Source organism: Phyllobates terribilis, unplaced genomic scaffold (genome assembly GCF_046119375.1).
Source record: "Phyllobates terribilis strain yellow unplaced genomic scaffold, ASM4611937v1 Scaffold_2134__1_contigs__length_162224, whole genome shotgun sequence".
Classification (NCBI taxonomy): domain Eukaryota; kingdom Metazoa; phylum Chordata; class Amphibia; order Anura; family Dendrobatidae; genus Phyllobates; species Phyllobates terribilis.
Window position 1 is genome coordinate 88,808 of NW_027364893.1, and position 18,923 is coordinate 107,730.

At 47.7% G+C, this 18,923-nt stretch overlaps 1 protein-coding gene across 1 annotated transcript in view; it reads right to left on the minus strand.

Moving 5' to 3' along the window:
* LOC141245816 (ATP-binding cassette sub-family C member 8-like) overlaps window positions 1–18,923 on the minus strand; it is a gene marked incomplete at its 3' end in the record, with an annotated part of 139,562 nt that overhangs the window by 85,819 nt on the left and 34,820 nt on the right. Inside the window, exons 2-4 of the mRNA XM_073669087.1 lie at window positions 16,032–16,173; window positions 8,592–8,713; window positions 5,098–5,264 (exon numbers count right to left, since the gene is read on the minus strand). Of these exons, the coding sequence (XP_073525188.1) occupies window positions 5,098–5,264; window positions 8,592–8,713; window positions 16,032–16,173 (431 nt within the window). The remainder of the gene's footprint in view (window positions 1–5,097; window positions 5,265–8,591; window positions 8,714–16,031; window positions 16,174–18,923) is intronic.

Sequence of the window (18,923 nt, forward strand, 5' to 3'; positions counted from 1 at the left end):
CTAGTGGACTCTGCTATATTTTATCTTTTGTTTTTCCGTTACCCCGGAGAGGGCCTGGTTATTTTTTGTGGAACGCTGCTGCAGTTTATGGCGTCTAAATACACCAGCAGGAAGTTAACCCGAGACGCGTGTCCTGTGTCTGCCTCTGGAGAGCCGAGCAAGTCGCTTTACCACAGTATATACACACATAATATACACACTACACATATATACATATATACTATACACAGTGATGCACCCAGACCTACAGGCACCTCCTTTTCCAGAAGTGAAAGAGACCAATCATGCGCCTTGCTACATTTCTGGCCTCACCCCCGAACCATGCCCATTTACCATTTCTTTCTCCTGTGGCAGGAGGAGTTGTCAGAGGGGCGCTGGCAGTGAGGGACATGCAGCAGATGCCCGAGACTGCAGGGCATAGACCCAAATCCAGGACTGTCCTCTGTATCTGGTTTAGACCTATGAATTTATTTTTTGCTTATTCAGTCACAGTGGTCGCGGCCAGAACCTTTTTTTTATTTTTACGGAGCTTCACTATATCAGCTCTTGCTTTTTTTTGCAAGGCGAACAGTCATTTTTTTTAAAAGCTATTTTGCCAAACATATCTGTAAGGCCATGTTCACACACACAGCGCAAATGCGTTTATTTTGCGGCTTTTTATCTGCAAGTGTCTGTTCCAAACTGCGCAATATGATTCTTCTCTGGTTGTTGCATTTTTGCTGTATTTTTTATACCTTTTCCCTCTTTTGATGCATTTTTCCTGCAGATTTATAGCCGCATACATTTTTTACATGCGTTGGTTTCAGGTCCCCATTGACGCTCGGGCTAGGTTCCCGCGGTGAGTTTCTGATGTTGCAGAATGTCTGCCCCTATTAAGTCTTATGGAGACTTCATGAGCGTTTCTACCTGCAGATTTTCGGCATCTAATGTAAGTCTATGGGAATATCTGCACGTAACACTCAGCGACGCGTTGCGGATGTGAAACGCGCAGCGCAGGAGAGTTTATGCAGAAGCACAGTGAGCACGAGATCGCTGTGAACCGTCCACTCTGCAGACACTGGACGATGCTGTGGTTTTGATCCGCACACAGATTTAGGGCTTGTGCACACTACCGTAAAAAAGCAGCCATTTTGACAGCCAGCACCGGTCCACATGTTATTCTATGGGGCCGTGCACATGTCGGATTTCCTCCTCGGACCAGTTGGTCTCAGCACAAGTTGCATCCGATTATAAAAAAGCGTTAAAAGGCGGCTTCACATCTGCACCAGAAACGCATCAAATAAGGGGGAAAAGGCAGAAAAAAGGAGCAAACGTAATAACCTGATACTCCGCAGAAAACAAGCAGATAGATAGCAGCTACGTGTGAACACGTCCTCAGCGTTACATTGTTCTTGAATTTTTATTGGTTTAATGGTGAAAAAAAAAAAATGAAATCACTCAATTGTTTTACTGATCACCATAAATAATCTGATCGCTGTATTATAGGGGTTGTTACGATTGCAGGGACACATATATGTCTGGTATTTGCTCATTTGGGATTCTTATTTAGAAAGTACATTAAAAAATGTCCTTATTGTAATTGTTTTTCATTATTTTGTAGTATTTAGAATTTGATAGGAAGGAATACAGGTATATAGAAATGCACTAGTATATAGAACTGCATCTCCATGAACCCGAGGAAATTCTCTTGTGGTTGTCAGTGCTGCCTGTGGCTTGTAGCTTTTGCCACTGCCTCCAGTGATACAGGTTGAGGGTTCAATTCCCAGAGAGACCAGATGTCAAGAAGAGAGAAGTAGGAGTTATAGGACTGCAAGTATAGAGCAGAGAGATGCCGTCCCCCGAGGACAACGAGCTATGGAGCAGGGCGCACACCCAGTGACTGTGAGTGAAGCCTAGAGACACTGCAGACAGAGTGAGTGAAAGTTGGGACATAGCTCTGACCTCCCAGGACACCTCCCCCAAACTGGGGCACTCTCACTGCATCTCGGATGGTTGGGTGCTATGCCTACAGGTATAGGCACAAAGAGTACCTGTCAAAAGTTTGGACGCCACTTTTGATGCAATGGTTTTCCTTGTTTTTCTTGGAATGTGCACATTGCAGATTCAGAGCGAGCGCAGCAGGAAGGACATATGAAAACAAGGAGTAAGGAACACATGTAGAACAATCCATCCATACAATATGTGATCCACCGCAGATTCCTCCCGGTGCCCTCGTTACTCTGGTGACAGCTTCACACCCAACCGGGAATCTCTCCAGCAGCTTCATCATATAGTCATCTGGAATAGCTTCTACTTGCTGCAAAGAAGCCATGACTGAGGACCACAAACTAGAAGAGACTTTGCGGACCCACAAACTAGAAGAAACTTGTGTGGACCCACAATCTAGAAGAGACTTGTGTGGACCCACAAACTAGAAGAGACTTGTGTGGACCGAGCAACACAAGAGCCAGACAAGGGATCAGTGGAAATCCGAACTGCGGTCGGCGGAGTCAGAATGTGAGATTTCTGATTCCACCCCCAGGTCTTCGTGAGGTGCAGAAGAGGCGAGTGGATGGTTTCTACAGATGTGCTGCCCACCGTGAAGCATGGTGACAGAGGTGTGGTGGTGGGGGTCGCTCTGCTCGGGACACTGCTGATTTATTCCAAATTCAAGACACATCACACAACATGGTGACCACAGCGTTCTGCAGCGACATGTCAGCCCGTCTGCTCAGCGCTTAGTGCAACCATCATCTGTTTTATATCAGGACAATGACCCAAAACACCTACAGGCAGTGTCGGACTGGGGTGACAAGGGCCCACCAAACACCTACAGGCAGTGTCGGACTGGGGTGACAAGGGCCCACCAAACACCTACAGGCAGTGTCGGACTGGGGTGACAAGGGCCCACCAAACACCTACAGGCAGTGTCGGACTGGGGTGACAAGGGCCCACCAAACACCTACAGGCAGTGTCGGACTGGGGTGACAAGGGCCCACCAAACACCTACAGGCAGTGTCGGACTGGGGTGACAAGGGCCCACCAAACACCTACAGGCAGTGTCGGACTGGGGTGACAAGGGCCCACCAGGAACCAACGCCAGGACCCCACTTTCAGCTACATGCAAATGTGACATTCTCCTCAATCACAGATTTATATAACAATGATCTGTGTAGATTGTTAGATGAATAAGATGCCGCCTTTGTCTGTACATAGTGATCCAAGCATATAGTGCCAAGCACTGCTCATATAAGAGGGTGGTGGCCCACCGGAGGATTCTCCTGTTCTCCCGTGGGCCAGTCCAAGCCTGCCTCGAGGTGATGTAAGGGATATGTAATCAAGTAGGAGAGGGATGGAGGCTGCATAAGAGGACATGGCCTCCACAATCACCTGACCTCAACCCAATGGAGATGGTTTGGGATGATTTACTGCAGAGTGAAGGCAAAGCAACTGCCAAGTGCTCAGCACCTCCGGGAAATCCTCCGGGACAGATGGAAGTCTCCAGTTTACAACCTGACGAAGCTACTGAGAGAATGACGAGGGGGTGTAAAGCTGTCAGAGTAAAAAGGGGGGCACCGGGAGGAATCTGAGGAGTAACACATTCATTATGGTTTGAGTCACATGTGGGTCCTTACTCCTTGTTCCCATATTTACTCCTTTGTGTTTTTGCTGCCTTCAGTCTGAATCGACAATGTGCACAATCCAATAAGAACAAAGCAAACATTGCATCAACCGGGGGGTCAGGACCTCTGACCGATACTGGACATACAAACAGATATACACACATACAGTACAGACCAAAAGTTTGGACACACCTTCTCATTTAAAGATTTTTCTGTATTTTCCTGACTATGAAAATTGTACATTCACACTGAAGGCATCAAAACTATGAATTACCACATGTGGAATTATATACTTAACAAAAAAGTGTGAAACCACTGAAAATGTGTCTTATATTCTAGGTTCTTCACAGTAGCCACCTTTTGCTTTGATGACTGCTTTGCACACTCTTGGCATTCTCTTGATGAGCTTCAAGCTCACCCTCTGCGCCCACCTCGCCCTCTGCACTCTTCTCGCTCACCTCACCCTCCTCGCTCTCTATGATCACCTCGCCCTCTGCACTCTCCTCGCTCTCCATGATCACCTCGATCTCTGCACTCTTCTCGCCCTCTGCGCCCTCCTCGCTCTCCATGATCACCTCGCCCTCTGCACTCTTCTCGCTCACCTCACCCTCCTCGCTCTCTATGACCACCTCGCCCTCTGCACTCTCCTCGCTCTCCATGATCACCTTGATCTCTGCACTCTTCTCGCTCACTTCACCCTCCTCGCTCTCTTTGATCACCTCGATCTGTGCACTCTCCGCCCTCTGCGCCCTCCTTGCTCTCCATGATCACCTCGCCCTCTGCACTCTTCTCGCTCACCCCACCCTCCACGTTCTCCATGATCACCTCGCCCGCTTGTGATGCCCCCCATGTCCTCATAGATTGTAGCTTGTGATGCCCCCCATGTCCTCATAGATTGTAGCTTGTGATCAGGACCCTCACTCTTCTGGGTAATTATTGAGTTATTTGTTACTCTGTAACGTCTTCATTGTCTGTAACGTCCCCTCTGCATTGTGAAGTGCAGCCCAATATCTCAGTGCTATAGTAATCTTTTTTTTTTTTACAAATATAGAGGGACAGGTGTGTGTATTTCTAGGCATATACAGTGCCTTGAAAAAGTTTTCATACCCCGTGAACTTTTCCATATTTTTTCACATTACACCGACAAACTTTAATGCATTTTATGTGATAATGACACAATGTAGTAAGTGAAAAGATATGAGGTTCTCGTAATATTCAGGAGTTTCAGAGTCCAGGGGGCTGAATACAAATGCACATCACAAATTATATTTATAAAATATTTAGAAAACCTTGTATCATTTCCTTTACACGTCACAAACACTTGATACTTTGTGTCATTATCACATAAAAGCCCAGTAAAACATATTTCGGTTTGTAGGTGTAGCGTGAAAACATGTGGAGTAATTCACGGGGTATGAAGACTTTTTCAAGGCGCTTCCATAGAGTGCGCTTTATCTGGTGTTCTCCCATTTCTCCGGTCAGTTTCATGGCTCACCCGCACTCTGATGACATTGACTTCCACGATCAGCAGCACACCATAGAACATGGCCAATAACCCGGTCAGGCAGAAGCGCAGCTGGAGGAGCCCGATGCCGTTGTCACAGAACTTCACAAACTTGATGGTTTTGGTAACAAACGCTAAAGTCCAATACACCAGTAACGCTGTGGGATAAGAAGGAAAATCCAGATATATAACAGAACACCATAAAACATTACATCCCCCCCATCAGTGCAATTACAACCATCATCTAGTGAGGACCTAGTGATGATTACTGATGACCACCGCCACCACCATCATCACTATCACTGAGGACCACCACAATCACCATCATCACGTTTACTGATGACCACCGCAAGCACCATCACTATTACTGATGACCACTGCCACCATCATCATCCCTTAGTGATGACCATTACCATCACTATTGTCCACCACCACCATCACTATCACTATTACTGATGACCACCACCACCATCATCACTATTACTGATGACCACCACCATCATCACTATTACTGATGACCACCACCAGCACCATCACTATTACTGATGACCACTGCCACCATCATCATCCCTTAGTGATGACCATCACCATCATCATCACTATTACTGATGACCACCACCATCATCATCACTATTACTGATGATCACCACCATCATTATTACTGATGACCACCACCTATATCATCACTATTACCGATGACCACCACCAGTAAATCAGCATGGAGATTCTACCCTGTCCCTAACACTAGGGGCGCTCTAGCTATCCCTGCTCCCCAGGTTACTTGTGATGGTGAAGATGCTGGGGAAACATACCTTGCTGAACTGGCTCTTATCTGTCCCCTCCCCCACCCAGGGAAGTAGGGAGGAATAGTTATGTAAATACACCAACCAGACAAACAAGAGAGGAACATAAAGGGATAAATTAAAATACCAAGCATACAAAACATGCACTCACAGATAACAGAGGGAAAACACTGGGATGAGGAAGGTAAACAAAAATAGAAGAGGAAGGGACTATGCACACAACCAAAACACCAAGAAACAGTCACAGAACAACTCTCCTTAAACGCCTCTACCGAACACCGAATCCTTCACTCCTCACCAGGCTGTACAAGATTTAACACTGGCAATCCAGATTCTATTCACTGCAGGGGTATACAGTGAAGGAAATAAGTATTTGATCCCTTGCTGTTTTTGCAAGTTGCCCACTGACAAAGACATGAACACCCTTAAAATTATAGACTGCTCGTGTCTTTGTGAGTGGGTAAACTTACAAAATCAGCAAGGGATCAAATACTTATTTCCTTCACTGTATAAATTCAGACGCTGAGGTCTTCTGGCTCCTCTCTGTCGCGGTAAACTCGTGACACTATGCCTATAAATTAGATGACAGACTGCGACCAAACAGCATAATTGCACAATCACATGTAAAGTGCTCAAAACAACTGAGCAGGATAAAAAAGTTTCCTAATGTAATAGGAACCTCAGGAGCAGCCTATGCGGGAGCCGGGGTAGATGGATATCGGTAGCAATATACCCTGTCATGCCCCATGTATAGCTCCTGCCCTAACAAGGGCAGTACCCAAGTATACCCCAAATAAGGTGCACCCCTCCCTACGCGTTTCCTTCTCGATTCTGAGGATTTTTCAGAGGAGTCTGTTTTATGGTAGGGAGAGGGGAGTTATAAAAACGGAAAAAGAGGGTCTAGTAATGACTAAGAACCCTATATATCTGCCTGCATGGCGTTGAGTGGCAACAAGAAACTGTACGGTACCATGCAGGGTCTTCTACAGTGGGGGTGGGGGGGGAGATCATCGTTCACACTTGTTATTAGTGCGGGGTCTTCTATAGTGTGGGAGGTTGTCATAGAGAAGAGGGAGCCAACACCTCCATCTCCATCGTAGTAGTGGACCCCTGCAGTGGCCAGATAATTTGCTGGGAACCAGATACCAAAATGGGGATTTGTGTACATAGGCAAAGGCTTCCTCTCAAAGAAAAACTGAACAATTGCAGTAGAAAACTCTGTCTCCATTGTACAGATATGAATATTGGTGTTTGTAATGATCTGATCATTATGGGAGAAAGATTTTCGGCATCGTAGCGAAGGGACGAACAGAACGCATTCAATCACTGCAAGGCTATTCTAACCCCTACAACTTAATAACGTGCTGATAGATGATACTATCCAGTTCATGTTTGGTCCATATGTGAAAGGTATAATAGCAATAATAAATTTGACAATATCTACCGTCTGGGACCTCCAGGGGTGAAAATATCCTATAAGTTGGGGATCTCATAAAATTCTAAAGGGCCAAGCACATCCCACAATTAGCCCCCACATGAGGTCATCAAAGGAGGTGTTTGGGCATAACCTTCAGATAATAAAAGGCAGAATATGTGTTATTGGTCATTCTGGGAAGACATAAGTAGTTCACTGAGGGAGTCCCATTTTCCTAATCGGAGTGCTTCCCTCCACTAAGCTCTGAACCATTTCCGTGACATCAGTTATTCTATTTTATGTAATTGTATATATCGTATTGTTTTGTTCCCATTTTGTATGATCTTTGTATATTTTTAATAAACACTGCCTACCTTTCTGGATTAAATACATAACATTTAATAGCTCTGTTCCTCTTGCTCTGTAAGCCGCACCCTTGTAGGCATACGTTACCTGTAAAGGGCGTCCAAGCGGCCTGTATAAACAATTGGTGGTGGCAGCTAACAGTTCTTTTTGTTATTGGCAGTGACTGTATCAGGGTGTATATACCATACACTCACTGTGAGTTCTCCAATAACTGGCCTTGCAATGGAAGCAGTCGCAGTCTCGTCCATTGCTCGTCAGTCAATTGCGTAACTGTCCTGACGATTTGAGGCAGCGTTCCACTGACAAACTGGTGGCAGCGGTGAGATCTGGGTGATCTCTCTGGTGGCATCTGTGACAAAGTAGTAACAATGGTGGGATCTACGGGACCCCCCTCCCCACTGTTATCCTTGTATCCTTGACAGGGGTCAGTGTTGACACTTGATATTAGTGTAGGAGTCTTCTATAGTGGGGGGCTCATCATTTACGCTCAGTATTAGTGTGGGGGTCTTCTATAGTGGGGGCTAATCATTCACACTCAGTATTACTGCGGGGTATTCTATAGAGTGGGTGGTCATCGTTCACACTTGCTATTAATGTAGGGGTCTTCTATAATGGGGAGTCATTGTTCACACTTGATATTAGAGAGGGATCTTCTATAGTGAGGGCAAGGTCATTATTGACACTTATTATAATTGACACTCCGCAATTTCCTCCGGGATAAATAAAGTATAAAATAAAGTATATCTTATGATCACTGTAGATGTTGTCTGGTTGCCATCTTGCCTGTGCACACTAGGTGGTGCTGTTCCAGGTTCTCGCTCTCATCTTGGTGCCCTCATTATACAATATCGTTAATCACATGACTCTGCTGGAAGCGGCTGATTGGTCGCTCGCATTCTCACCTATCAGCAGCTTTGGGAAGTTGGACGTCTCAATGTTATGATAATAGACAATGGACGTGATTCCAGCCAGGAACGCCATGACGGCCGGCATGTAGAGATGGAGGTGCCGCGACCTGGAGAAGCTGAAAACAAAGACGGGAAACGAGAGTTATATGTGGTCGTGTAAAATAACATTCTGCCCGGATCGGTAGTCGGAGTCCGACGTCTGTAATAGGGTTTCTACAGACCAACACGGCACCTGCCACTCTGCCAAGAAGTCACCCAGGAACGACGAATGTGCCCCCTACAAAGCCTATATTATGCCTGCCCTCCAGACCATGTGACCCATCACCGGCCTATCTTCTGCCTGTCCGCCAGTGTATGTGCCTCCTCCCTCTCTTATATTCTGCCTGCACCCCTCCCCCTCTTATATACCGCCTGTACTCCCTCTTACATTCCGCCTCTACTCCCTCCCCCTCCTACATTCCACCTGTACCCCCTCTTACATACCGTCTGTACCCCCTCCTCCTCTTACATTCCGCCTGTCTCCCCTCCTCCTCTTACATTCCGCCTGTCTCCCCTCCTCCTCTTACATTCCGCCTGTACCCCCTCTTACATTCCGCCTGTCCCCCCTCCCCTCTTACATTCCACCTGTCTCCCCTCCTCCACTTACATTCCGCCTGTCCCCCCTCCTCCTCTTACATTCCGCCTGTCTCTCCTCCTCCACTTACATTCCGCCTGTCCCCCCTCCTCCTCTTACATTCCGCCTGTCTCCCCTCCTCCACTTACATTCCGCCTGTCCCCCCTCCTCCTCTTACATTCCGCCTGTCCCCCCTCCTCCTCTTACATTCCGCCTGTCTCTCCTCCTCCTCTTACATTCCGCCTGTACCCCCTCTTACATTAAGCCTGTCCCCCCTCCCCTCTTACATTCCGCCTGTCTCCCCTCCTCCACTTACATTCCGCCTGTCCCCCCTCCTCCTCTTACATTCCGCCTGTCCACCTCCCCCTCTTACATTCCGCCTGTCCCCCCTCCTCCTCTTACATTCCGCCTGTCCCCCCTCCTCCTCTTACATTCCACCTGTCTCTCCTCCTCCACTTACATTCCGCCTGTCCCCCCTCCTCCTCTTACATTCCGCCTGTCTCCCCTCCTCCACTTACATTCCGCCTGTCCCCCCTCCTCCTCTTACATTCCGCCTGTCCCCCCTCCTCCTCTTACATTCCGCCTGTCTCTCCTCCTCCTCTTACATTCCGCCTGTACCCCCTCTTACATTAAGCCTGTCCCCCCTCCCCTCTTACATTCCGCCTGTCTCCCCTCCTCCACTTACATTCCGCCTGTCCACCTCCCCCTCTTACATTCCGCCTGTCCCCCCTCCTCCTCTTACATTCCGCCTGTCCCCCCTCCTCCTCTTACATTCCACCTGTCCCCCCTCCTCCTCTTACATTCCACCTGTCCCCCCTCCTCCTCTTACATTAAGCCTGTCTCCCCTCCTCCTCTTACATTCCGCCTGTCTCCCCTCCTCCTCTTACATTCCGCCTGTCCCAGCTCCCCCTCTTACATTCCGCCTGTCCCAGCTCCTCCTCTTACATTCCGCCTGTCCCCCCTCCTCCTCTTACATTCCGCCTGTCTCCCCTCCTCCTCTTACATTCCGCCTGTCCCCCCTCCCCTCTTACATTCCGCCTGTCCCCCCTCCTCCTCTTACATTCCGCCTGTCCCCCTTCCTCCTCCTACATTCCGCCTGTCCTCCCTCCCCGCTTACATTCCACCTGTGTTCACCCTCTTACATTCCTCCTATACCCCTCCTCTTCTTATATTCCGCCTGTCCCCCTTCCCCACTTACATTATGCCTGTCTACTCCGTCCCTCTGACATTCCCCCTGTACTCCCTACCCTCTTACATTCCGCCTGTCCCCCTCCCCCTCTTATATTCTGCCTGTCCCCCCTCACACGCTTACATTCCGCCTGTCTTCCCCCTCTTACATTCTGCCTGTACCCTCTCCCCCTCTTACATTCCATCTGTCCTCCCCCTCTTACATTCTACCTGTCCCCCACTGTCATGAGTGAGTCAGATGTGACAGATAGTCGCTCTGGATCTGGCTGCAGAAAGTCACTGTGTTTGGCATTGCAGACGCCTTCTTAATCCTTCTGACTTTTGGACCCAGCGGTAACCTCCCTCCTGCTGATTGACACACCCTGGTCTGGGTGTTTATAAACTCTCAGTCTGCTTCAGGGAGCCGCCAGTGATATTCTCATTTTCCCTTGTGAAGGCTTGGAGCAATAGCAGTCGGCTAGCTTCCTCTCTGGTGCCCTTGGAGGACGTTTGGTGCTATCTCTCTGGCGTCTGCTCAAGCTAAGTTTTCCCCCCTTTTTGTCTCCCTTCTTGTTTTTAGTTTATAGTGGGGACTGACCAGTACTCACCTCCCCTCCCTATCTATGGCCTATCTAGGGATATACAGGGATTAGGGTTTCCTGACGGCGATAGTTACGGAACCTATATAGGGACAGTAGGACAGGTAGGGTGATATTAGATCTGCCTAGGGGTCTCCATTCCCCCTTTCCCTAGCGTTTGGGCTACCCTCCCCTCATCCCTTCGTGTTGCACTTAGTCTTTCTCACACAGTGCGTGACATTATCACTGGCCGTGCATATAAAGAGAAAAAAAAATGATGTGGTTTTTTTGGGTGTGTTTTTTTCGGGTGTGTTCTTTTTTTCTTGGTTCATGGATCCCATTGCTGAGCTGTTAGAGCAGCAGCACAGGATGTCTCTGGGAGGTGACTGACCTCCGCTATGAGGTTCAGCAGCAGCAACAGCGGATGCAGGTCCCTAATGTTGGTGTCTCTGCAGGTAGGCCAGTCCAGCTTGAAACCAAGGTTGCCCTCTTGGACAGGTTTTCAGGAGGTAGGGACAATTGTTTTGTTTTCAAGGAAGCTTGCAAACTGTATTTTAAACTTTGTCCTTATGCCTCCGGAGATGAGGAGCAACCAGTGTGAATTGTGATCTCACTGCTGCAAAGAGATCCTCAATCCTGGGCGTTTTCGTTACCGCAGGACCCGGTTTGTCTCCAGTCTGTGGAGGGGTTTTTCGGGGCTCTGGCCCTCATCTATGATGACCCTGACGGAATCGCCTTGGCTGAGTCTAGGCTACGTCGCCTTCACCAGGGGAATCAGTCAGTGGAGACGTATAGCTCCGAATTCCGCAGATGGGCAACTGATACAGAATGGAGTGACTCAGCCCTTAGACGACAATTTTGTGAGGGTCTTACTGAAAAGTTAAAAGATGCTTTGGCCGTGTATGAAACCCCAGAGTCCTTGGAGGCTGCCATGTCGTTGGCTATATGTGTTGATAGACGCCTTAGGGATAGGTGAGTGAGATCACCTTCTCCGGAGCCTTCTTTTCAGGGTAATGCTGCTTTGCCGGGGGAGCAGTCTGACGGTTAACCCGTACGGTGGGAGGTGGAAGAACCCATGCAATTAGGGGGTGCCTCTGCATCGTACATTTCCAAAAAAAAGGGCGCGTTTTGTGTAAAAAAAAAAGGGACATTTTATTGGGGCCTATCCTTCGATTCCTAAGCAAAAGGAAACTTGATTAACCCTTAGTAGTCTGGAGTTGGATAAGCAAGGGCTGCATTTATTGTCAACCTGCAGTTCCCGGTTTTTCTGACAGAAGAAGTGGTGCTAGAGAGCAAAACTGAGAAAATGTCTGTGTTTGTTGACAGTGGAGCCGGGGTCAGCATGGTTGATGCTGAGTTTGTGAAAACTCATGGTCTCGCTTGCTGTACTTTAGCTGAACCTATTCCCATCTTTGCCATTGATTCGGTGCCACTTGCACAGAAAGCATTTACTCAGATTGTACATAATGTAAAACTGAGGGTGGGGTCAGTTCATTGTGAAATCATTCCTTACTATGTTCTGGACAATCTTCCCATCCCAATTGTTTGGGGTCTACCCTGGTTGGTGAAACATAATCTGTTGGTGGATTGGCAAACCGGGGAGATTATTGAATGGGGAGATTACTGCCATGAGTACTGTTTAGATATTTCCCTTGCTACAGTCTCTACAGAGACCTTACCTGCGTTTTGGTCTGGTTTTGAGGATGTTTTTCTTAGAGGGGGTGTCAGGATTTTCCTCCTCATCGTGCTTATGACTGTCCTATTAACCTGACACCCCGGAGCTAAACTACCCAAGTCCAGACTGTATAATCTTTCTGGCCCTGAAAGACAAGCATGAAGGATTTATTTGCGGAGAGTCTGGAGAAGGGACATATCAGACCCTCATCTTCGCCCGTGGAGGCAGGGTTCTTCTTTGTGAAGAAAAAAGATGGCGGTCTACGTCCCTGTTTAGATTTCAGGGAATTAAATCAAATTACCATCTGTGATCCATACCCTCTACCCTCTTCCTCTGATTCCTGATTTGTTCAGCCAGGTTGTGGAAACTAAGGTGTTCTCCAAGTTGGATTTAAGGGGAGCCTACAATCTGGTTAGAATCAGAGAAGGGGGCGAATGGAAAACCGCGTTCAATACCCGGGAAGGGCATTTTGAGAGTCTGGTTTTGCCTTTTGGTTTGACCAATGCACCTGCGGTATTCCAGCATTTCATAAATGATATTTTCCATCATTTGGTGGGAAGGTTTGTGGTGGTCTATCTGGATGATATTTTGGTTTACTCACCTGATTTTCAGACACATCGGGGGCATGTTAATCAGGTGCTCCAGATATTAAGGGATAACAAACTTTATGCCAAACTGGAAAAATCTGTTTTCACTGTTCAGTAGGTGCAGTGTTTGGGGTACTTGTTGTCATCTTTGGGTTTTCGGATGGATCCGGAGAAGATTCGTGCAGTCCTTGATTGGGACCGTCCCGAGAACCTAAAGGCTCTACAGCATTTTCTGGGCTTTACTAATTTTTACCAGAAGGTCATCAAAAATTATTCAGTAATTGTGAAACCCCTTACTGACATGACTTGAAAGGGGTCTGATTTTTCCAAATGGCGGATGCTTCCCTCCAGGCTTTTTCTTCCTTAGAGAATTGTTTTGCCACTGCCCCTATACTCAGTCAACCCGATGTTTCCTAACCCTTTATGGTGGAGGTTGATGCATCGGAGGTGGGGGTTGGGGCTGTGTTGGCTCAGGGTCCGTCCCCTGGTAAATGGCGTCCATGCGCTTTCTTTTCTAAGAAATTAGCTTCGGCTGAGAGAAATTATGACGTTTGGTAATAGGGATTTTGTGGTGATTAAATTGGCGTTCGAGGAATGGCGACATTGGTTGGAGGGGGCTGTCCATCCTATTACTGACCATAAGAACCTGTCCTATCTCCAGTCAGCTAAATGTCTCACCCCTAGACAAGCCAGATGGTCCCTGTTTTTACTAGGTTCAATTTTGTTGTAACTTTCCATCCAGGGGTCAAAAATGTCAAGGCTGATGCTTTGTCCCGGGGCTTCCCTGGTGGTGGTGACCATAAGAACCCTGCCCCGATATTACAGAAAGGGATAGTCATTTCAGCACTGTACCCTGAACTGGAGGGTGAGGTCTTGGAGGCACAGGATGATGCCCCTGCCTCCTGCCCTTCAGGAAGGTTATTTGTACCATCTAATGCCAAGACTCCTGCTCAGGTGTTTATAAATGAGATTCTGAAGCTTCACGGGGTTCTCTCCGATGTGGTGTCAGTTCAGTGGTAGCCAATTTGTTTCCAAGTTCTGGAAAGTGTTCTGTTCTCGACTGGGGGAGCAGCTGTCCTTTTCCTTTGCCTTCCATCCTCAGTCGAACGGACAGATCGAACGCATTAACCAGAATTTGGAGACCTACCTCATGTGTTTTGCCTCCAAAAATCAGGAGGATTGGGCATCTTACTTACCGCTGGCAGAATTTGCTATTAATAATTATCGTCAAGAATCTACTGGCAGGTTACCGTTCTCTTGGTGCATACAGTTACCATCTACAGTTTGGTACTTTTAGTGGTGGAGGGGTTTCAGGAGTTCCTGAGGAGGAAAGTTTTGCTTCGTCCCTCTCCTCGGTTTGGCGTGGTGTTCTGAGTAATTTGAAGATCATGGAAGACAGGTATAAACGTATGGCTGACAGAAACCGCTTGCCAGGTCCAGACCTGAATGTGAATGACTTTGTGCGGTTGTCTACCAGGAATATAAGACTGAAGGTTCCTTCTTGGAACCTGGGACCTAGGTTTATTGGTCCCTATAAAATAACCTCCGTCATTAACTCAGCAGCGTTTCGTCTTGAGCTACCCCAGGCCCTTAAAATCCACAATGTGTTTCACAGGTCTCTGCTCAAGAAATATGTAGAAACTCTTGAGCCCTCACCTCTACCGCCGCCCCAATGGTTGATGGTAATTTGGAATTTCAGATTTCGAGGATTGTAGATTCTCGTCTCCAACGTCGTTCTCTACAATACTTGGTGCACTGGAAGGGTTATGGTGCCAAGGAGAGGATGTGGGTTTCATCATCACAAGTGAATGCTCCTAGGCTGGTTTGTTCATTCCACACCTCTTATCCTGAGAAACCTGGTCCTAAGTGTCCGGAGGTCACTCGTAGAAGTGGGGGTAGTGTCACGGGGGTGTCAGATGCAACAGACAGTCGCTCTGCATCTGGCTACAGAAGGTCTCTGCGTTTGGCACTGCAGACGACTTCTTAATCCTTCTGACTTTTGGACCCAGCGGCGACCTCCCTCCTGCTGATTGACACACCCTGGTCTGGGTGTTTATAAACTCTCAGTCTGCTTCAGGGAGCCGCCAGTGATATTCTCATTTTCCCTTGTGAAGGCTTGGAGCAATAGCAGTCGGTTAGCTTCCTTTCTGGTGCCCTTGGAAAATGTTTGGTGTTATCTCTCTGGTGTCTGCTCAAGTTTTCCCCCCTTTGTTTGTCTCCCTGGTTGTCTTAAGTTTATAGTGGGGACTGACCAGTGCTCACACCCCCTTCTAATCTAGGGCCAAGCTCTAGGGATATACAGGGCTTAGGTTTCCTGTTCGGCGATTGGTGTGGAACCAATATAGGGATGGTAGGACAGGTTGAGTGATATTAGATCTGCCTAGGGGTCTCCACCTCCCCTTTTGCTAATCTTGGGCTACCCTCCCCTCATCCCTTCATGATGGACTTAGTCTTTCCCACACCGTGTGTGATATCCACCCCCTCTTACATTCCGTCTGTCCCCCACACTTACTTTTCACTTGTACCCCCTATTACATTTAACCTGTATCCCCTTCCCCCTCTTATATTCCGCCTGCCCATCCCTCCCCCGTCATGAGGACCGCTATTACAGATGACTCATGAGGCTGCTGGGGTTGGAGAAGTTCACGAGGGCCAAACAGCTGGAAGGAAATGCTATGGTCGTCGTCGCCAACAGCTGCTCCAAGCACAGAACTGGCAGAGGAAATGGAAACTCCTGACAGGAGCAGCGGGAGAAGAGGACAGGGAGCAGCGGGATCTGCAGCCGCACACGTAGCACCTTCACCAATCACTCACCCATCGGACACGACGCCCTCAGCGATCTCACAGACCAACACGAAGAGGAGGATGAAGGTCAGGATCCAGCGAAGGTTGTGTCCTGGGAAATGCAGCCACGTGCTGTGATGTATGTGAACCTTAGAGCTCTGACTGCCCCAACCTGTGAGAGAGAGAACGAGATCAAGAGAGCGTGCGAGAGCGCAAGAGTGAGAGAGCGAGAGCGCAAGAGAGAGAGAGCGAGAGCGCAAGAGAGAGAGAGCGAGACACAGAGAGGGAGAGACAGAGGGAGGGAGAGAGAGAGGACAGAGAAAGAGGCATCAGCAAAGACCCCACCCAAACCACAGCAAGAAGGACAAAAGTGGTACTGTGCAGTGTATATATACAGGAGGAGTGGTACTGTGCAGTGTATATATACAGGACAGGAGGAGTGGTACTGTGCAGTGTATATACAGGAGGACTGGTACTGTGCAGAGTATATATACAGGAGGAGTGGTACTGTGCAGTGTATATATACAGGAGGAGCTGTACTGTGCAGTGTATATATACAGGAGGAGTGGTATTGTGCAGTGTATATATACAGGAGGAGTGGTACTGTGCAGTGTATATATACAGGACAGGAGGAGTGGTACTGTGCAGTGTATATATACAGGAGGAGTGGTACTGTGCAGTGTATATATACAGGACAGGAGGAGTGGTACTGTGCAGTGTATATATACAGGACAGGAGGAGTGGTACTGTGCAGTGTATATATACAGGACAGGAGGAGTGGTACTGTGCAGTGTATATATACAGGACAGGAGGAGTGGTACTGTGCAATGTATATATACAGGAGGAGTGGTACTGTGCAGTGTATATATACAGGAGGAGTGGTACTGTGCAGTGTATATATACAGGACAGGAGGAGTGGTACTGTGCAGTGTATATATGCAGGACAGGAGGAGTGGTACTGTGCAGTGTATATATACAGGACAGGAGGAGTGGTACTGTGCAGTGTATATATACAGGACAGGAGGAGTGGTACTGTGCAGTGTATATATACAGGACAGGAGGAGTGGTACTGTGCAGTGTATATATACAGGACAGGAGGAGTGGTACTGTGCAGTGTATATATACAGGACAGGAGGAGTGGTACTGTGCAGTGTATATATACAGGACAGGAGGAGTGGTACTGTGCAGTGTATATATACAGGACAGGAGAAGTGGTACTGTGCAGTGTATATATACAGGAGGAGTGGTACTGTGCAGTGTATATATACAGGAGGAGTGGTACTGTGCAGTGTATATATACAGGACAGGAGGAGTGGTACTGTGCAGTGTATATATACAGGACAGGAGGAGTGGTACTGTGCAGTGTATATATACAGGACAGGAGGAGTGGTACTGTGCAGTGTATATATACAGGACAGGAGAAGTGGTACTGTGCAGTGTATATATACAGGACAGGAGAAGTGGTACTGTGCAGTGTATATATACAGGAGGAGTGGTACTGTGCAGTGTATATATACAGGAGGAGTGGTACTGTGCAGTGTATATATACAGGAGGAGTGGTACTGTGCAGTGTATATATACAGGACAGGAGGAGTGGTACTGTGCAGTGTATATATACAGGACAGGAGGAGTGGTACTGTGCAGTGTATATATACAGGACAGGAGGAGTGGTACTGTGCAGTGTATATATACAGGACAGGAGGAGTGGTACTGTGCAGTGTATATATACAGGAGGAGTGGTACTGTGCAGTGTATATATACAGGACAGGAGGAGTGGTACTGTGCAGTGTATATATATACAGGACAGGAGGAGTGGTACTGTGCAGTGTATATATACAGGACAGGAGGAGTGGTACTGTGCAGTGTATATATACAGGACAGGAGGAGTGGTACTGTGCAGTGTATATATACAGGAGGAGTGGTGCAGTGCAGTGTATATATACAGGACAGGAGGAGTGGTACTGTGCAGTGTATATATACAGGACAGGAGGAGTGGTACTGTGCAGTGTATATATACAGGAGGAGTGGTACTGTGCAGTGTATATATACAGGACAGGAGGAGTGGTACTGTGCAGTGTATATATACAGGACAGGAGGAGTGGTACTGTGCAGTGTATATATACAGGACAGGAGGAGTGGTACTGTGCAGTGTATATATACAGGACAGGAGAAGTGGTACTGTGCAGTGTATATATACAGGACAGGAGAAGTGGTACTGTGCAGTGTATATATACAGGAGGAGTGGTACTGTGCAGTGTATATATACAGGAGGAGTGGTACTGTGCAGTGTATATATACAGGAGGAGTGGTACTGTGCAGTGTATATATACAGGACAGGAGGAGTGGTACTGTGCAGTGTATATATACAGGACAGGAGGAGTGGTACTGTGCAGTGTATATATACAGGACAGGAGGAGTGGTACTGTGCAGTGTATATATACAGGACAGGAGAAGTGGTACTGTGCAGTGTATATATACAGGAGGAGTGGTACTGTGCAGTGTATATATACAGGACAGGAGGAGTGGTACTGTGCAGTGTATATATATACAGGACAGGAGGAGTGGTACTGTGCAGTGTATATATACAGGACAGGAGGAGTGGTACTGTGCAGTGTATATATACAGGACAAGAGGAGTGGTACTGTGCAGTGTATATATACAGGAGGAGTGGTGCAGTGCAGTGTATATATACAGGACAGGAGGAGTGGTACTGTGCAGTGTATATATACAGGACAGGAGGAGTGGTACTGTGCAGTGTATATATACAGGACAGGAGGAGTGGTACTGTGCAGTGTATATATACAGGAGGAGTGGTACTGTGCAGTGTATATATATACAGGACAGGAGGAGTGGTACTGTGCAGTGTATATATACAGGACAGGAGGAGTGGTACTGTGCAGTGTATATATACAGGACAGGAGG